General features: G+C 40.4%; 1 protein-coding gene across 2 annotated transcripts in view; it reads left to right on the forward strand.

Moving 5' to 3' along the window:
* LOC101853778 (brefeldin A-inhibited guanine nucleotide-exchange protein 1) overlaps positions 1–3,196 on the forward strand; it is a 45,136-nt gene that overhangs the window by 39,366 nt on the left and 2,574 nt on the right. For both annotated transcript variants that reach the window (XM_005095772.3, XM_005095773.3), the window contains exons 36-38: positions 37–179; positions 834–1,017; positions 1,874–2,012. In XM_005095772.3, the coding sequence (XP_005095829.1) occupies positions 37–179; positions 834–1,017; positions 1,874–2,012 (466 nt within the window). The remainder of the gene's footprint in view (positions 1–36; positions 180–833; positions 1,018–1,873; positions 2,013–3,196) is intronic.

Genomic DNA, 3,196 nt, shown 5'->3' on the forward strand with positions numbered 1-3,196 from the left:
ACCACCTCTGACATGTAGCGTTGTGTCCCCCCACAGAGACAGCCAGCGACCAGCAGCTGTTCCAAGGCCTGTTGATCCGCTGTGTGGTGCAGCTGGAGCTCATCCAGACCATCGACAACATCGTCTTCTTCCCGGCCACCAGCCGCAAGGAGGACGCCGAGAACCTGGCAGTTGCCCAGGTAGGAGGGAGGATAGTTCGTCCACACTGTCTGGTGGAACAATTTCTTATTCGTCCCTCCTTTCTTTCCCCAAGCTGAGCCCCCCCCCCCCCCTCTTCCCTTAAAAAAAACCAACATATTTTTACTCCCTCATAGATGAAGGTGGGCTTTTTGGGAAATTGTTATCAATTTTTTAATTTTTGGCTCAACACCTTTCATGTCCTCTCCGTTTAAAAACACATTTCTGTGCGGAATTTACTGAAAAGCGTTATCAGGGCACAAATAATAATATAAATTAGTAATTTCCAAGGACTCAAGTTTTGAAAGTTACCCAAGCCATTTTCTCGCTAAATTTTCTCTGACACCAGGTGACTCCCCCCCCCCCTCCCACCTCCTTCAAAGACAAATAACTCTACTTCTATTCAAGATAAATGTGTATTTTCTTTAAAATCAAAAGAAAGACAAATAAACAGGCTCTAAGGTGATATAAATAGCTCCGTATGCCCCAAAATTGATGAGCGCCTGATTCTACCGCGTCGTGACACATATGCCCAAAAAATTGACGAGCGCCTGATCCTACCACGTCTTGACACATAGATCCATTCCCAAAAGTCTATGCCCGTCCGAAACCGCCGCGTCACAGTGCAATAATTGTGTTCTCCTGGTGGTCCTCAGGGCGGTGACGCAGACTCCCTGAGCGAGTCATACCACGAGCAGGGGGGCGGGGAGGAGCAGGGCATGTACCAGCACCTCTCCTCCAGCCAGCTGCTCATGTTTGTCGACTGTCTCCTCGAGTCGCACCGCTTCGCCAAGGCTTTCAACTCCAACCACGAGCAAAGGAACGTTCTGTGGAAGGCTGGTCAGTGGAATGCTCTATTGAATGTTTTTGTTCCCTCTCCCAAGTTTTTTTTTTGCATTGCATGAACTTCGGAGCTTTTATTTTTTGTTTTTTGTTTTATGCATATATGATTTATCTTTTATTTATCTTTGTTTTGTTTTGTTTTATGTGTATGCTTAATCTTTTATATATTTATTTATTTATTTTTGTTGTTTTATGTGCATGCTTCTACTCTAATCAGTGTAATTTAAATATCAGCTGGATTTAGAGGAACCAAGGGCCACCCACATCGATAAGTGTAATTAACTCACAGGGCTGCATATTCTGCTGGTCATCCAACCGTGCTTGAAGACACTCTGAGTTAGAGCACATCAAAAAAGGAAGCATAACTTCTTTATTCATTTGTAGATTTTTAAATTATCTTTATCTGATACTTAAAAAAGCTCACAACAACATGCATGCATACAATGAAATGTGCAAATTCTTGTGTCTGATTTAAGTATGATGGTTTGAACTGTGCCGCAGTCTAAAACTTTGCTCATGGTCTTCTGTGGGTCGTAAGAGTTAACGGGTGCTCTAGTGTGAGCTTCTATTTTTTTTTTCAGTTTTGTTATTGATTTTCGCGTGTTAATCATGTACTGTGTCCATTATTGTAACAAGTTATTGTAAATTGTAACTCAAACTTATTCCTTTTTTACTTTTTAACTTTTTTAAAAGTTTACACTCCCATTTGTTACTGTTTTGAAAGCCTGTCAGATATCAGTTTACACTCAAGCCTGTCAGATATCAGTTTACACTCAAGCCTGTCAGATATGAGCTTACACTCACATTTCTTACTGTTGTGAAAGCCTCCCACGTTTGTTGTCTTCCCCCGCAGGGTTCAAGGGAAAGGCCAAACCGAACCTCCTGAAACAAGAGACCCAGAGTCTGGCTTGCTTGTTCCGCATTTTGTTCCGTGTCTACGATGACAACAGTCGCCAAAAGGCCTGGCCAGAAGTGGAACAGAAATTGCTTGGGTAAGAAAGAGCCCGTAATGTATTTTTAAAAAATTCCTGTAAGGAGGTTAGTAGGTACCAGAAACTAAATTTTCAAAGTAGCTGTTTGCCAAATTTATCTGTTCCATTTGAAAGGCCTATATCCACTGAGCATTTTGGTACAATTCTTTAACCTCTCAGTCAATTTTCAATCTAATCTGCCTGTGTCTGGGAATTTTTTTTTGTGTGTCCAAACTTCTGCATTTCTTTCTTTTGGAAACTCTACATAATGTCCAAATGAGAACGACTCCGAATAATCTTATGATTTAGATAGAGCCGATAAAACATATGCTTGAGGTATGTTATTTTTTGTGTGTCAATATATACATAGCCTTAGTGATGAACATTTAGTTCCTCCTGCCACTTTAGTTGTTGGTCTTTCTGCTCATTTCCCGGACAAGAGTCCGTTCCGTGTTGTGACCATCTGCTTTGTAGTGAGTATTTTCTAAGGGACCTTTTATTAGCAGACAGTACTATTTACATCCTGCCTCCTCAACTCAAGCAGACGAATTATGTGTCTTTTCTGTCTCTTGAGGTAGCATGAAAGATGTTCCTTTTAAAAAGAATTTTTAAGATTTGTTCTCACACACACAAAAAAGAATCCAATGACAGCCTGGGTCATTTAGTACAATCTTTGAATATACAGCTTGTATATCGAGTGTGATTCTTCTTTAGAAAGGGCAAGGTTTAATAAATGTGTTTTTACAAGGATGGTATCGGGCACAGATGTTCCCCGCCTCCTAAGTAAAATTGTGTTGCATAATCGCCTCTTACAGGAACCAAAGTTGAATAGTACACAAATAAATTTCAGATGTATTCTACAAGCCATATTTAAAATTGTGGTTATAATATGTTAATATTTATTTGAATTTGTGGTCCCAAAGACCTGTGTCACCATCTCATTTCGCCCTCCTGAAAAAAATTTGTCCACAAGCCGAAAATAATACGTAGCTAATGAGTTATACAACCCCTTTTCTACTTGACAATGGCTGGCCACCTTGAATAATTTCAACTGTATAATATTTCACATGAGTGATACGTAATACAGGTGTGTGTGTGTGTGTGTGTGGTGTTTATGTATGCTTTAGGGTGTGCATGAGTGATACTCTGTGTGTGTGTGTGTGTGTGTGTGTGTGTGTGTGTGTGTGTGTGTGTGTTTAAAATAA

This window comes from Aplysia californica, unplaced genomic scaffold (assembly GCF_000002075.1).
Source record: "Aplysia californica isolate F4 #8 unplaced genomic scaffold, AplCal3.0 scaffold00113, whole genome shotgun sequence".
Taxonomy (NCBI): Eukaryota; Metazoa; Mollusca; class Gastropoda; order Aplysiida; family Aplysiidae; genus Aplysia; species Aplysia californica.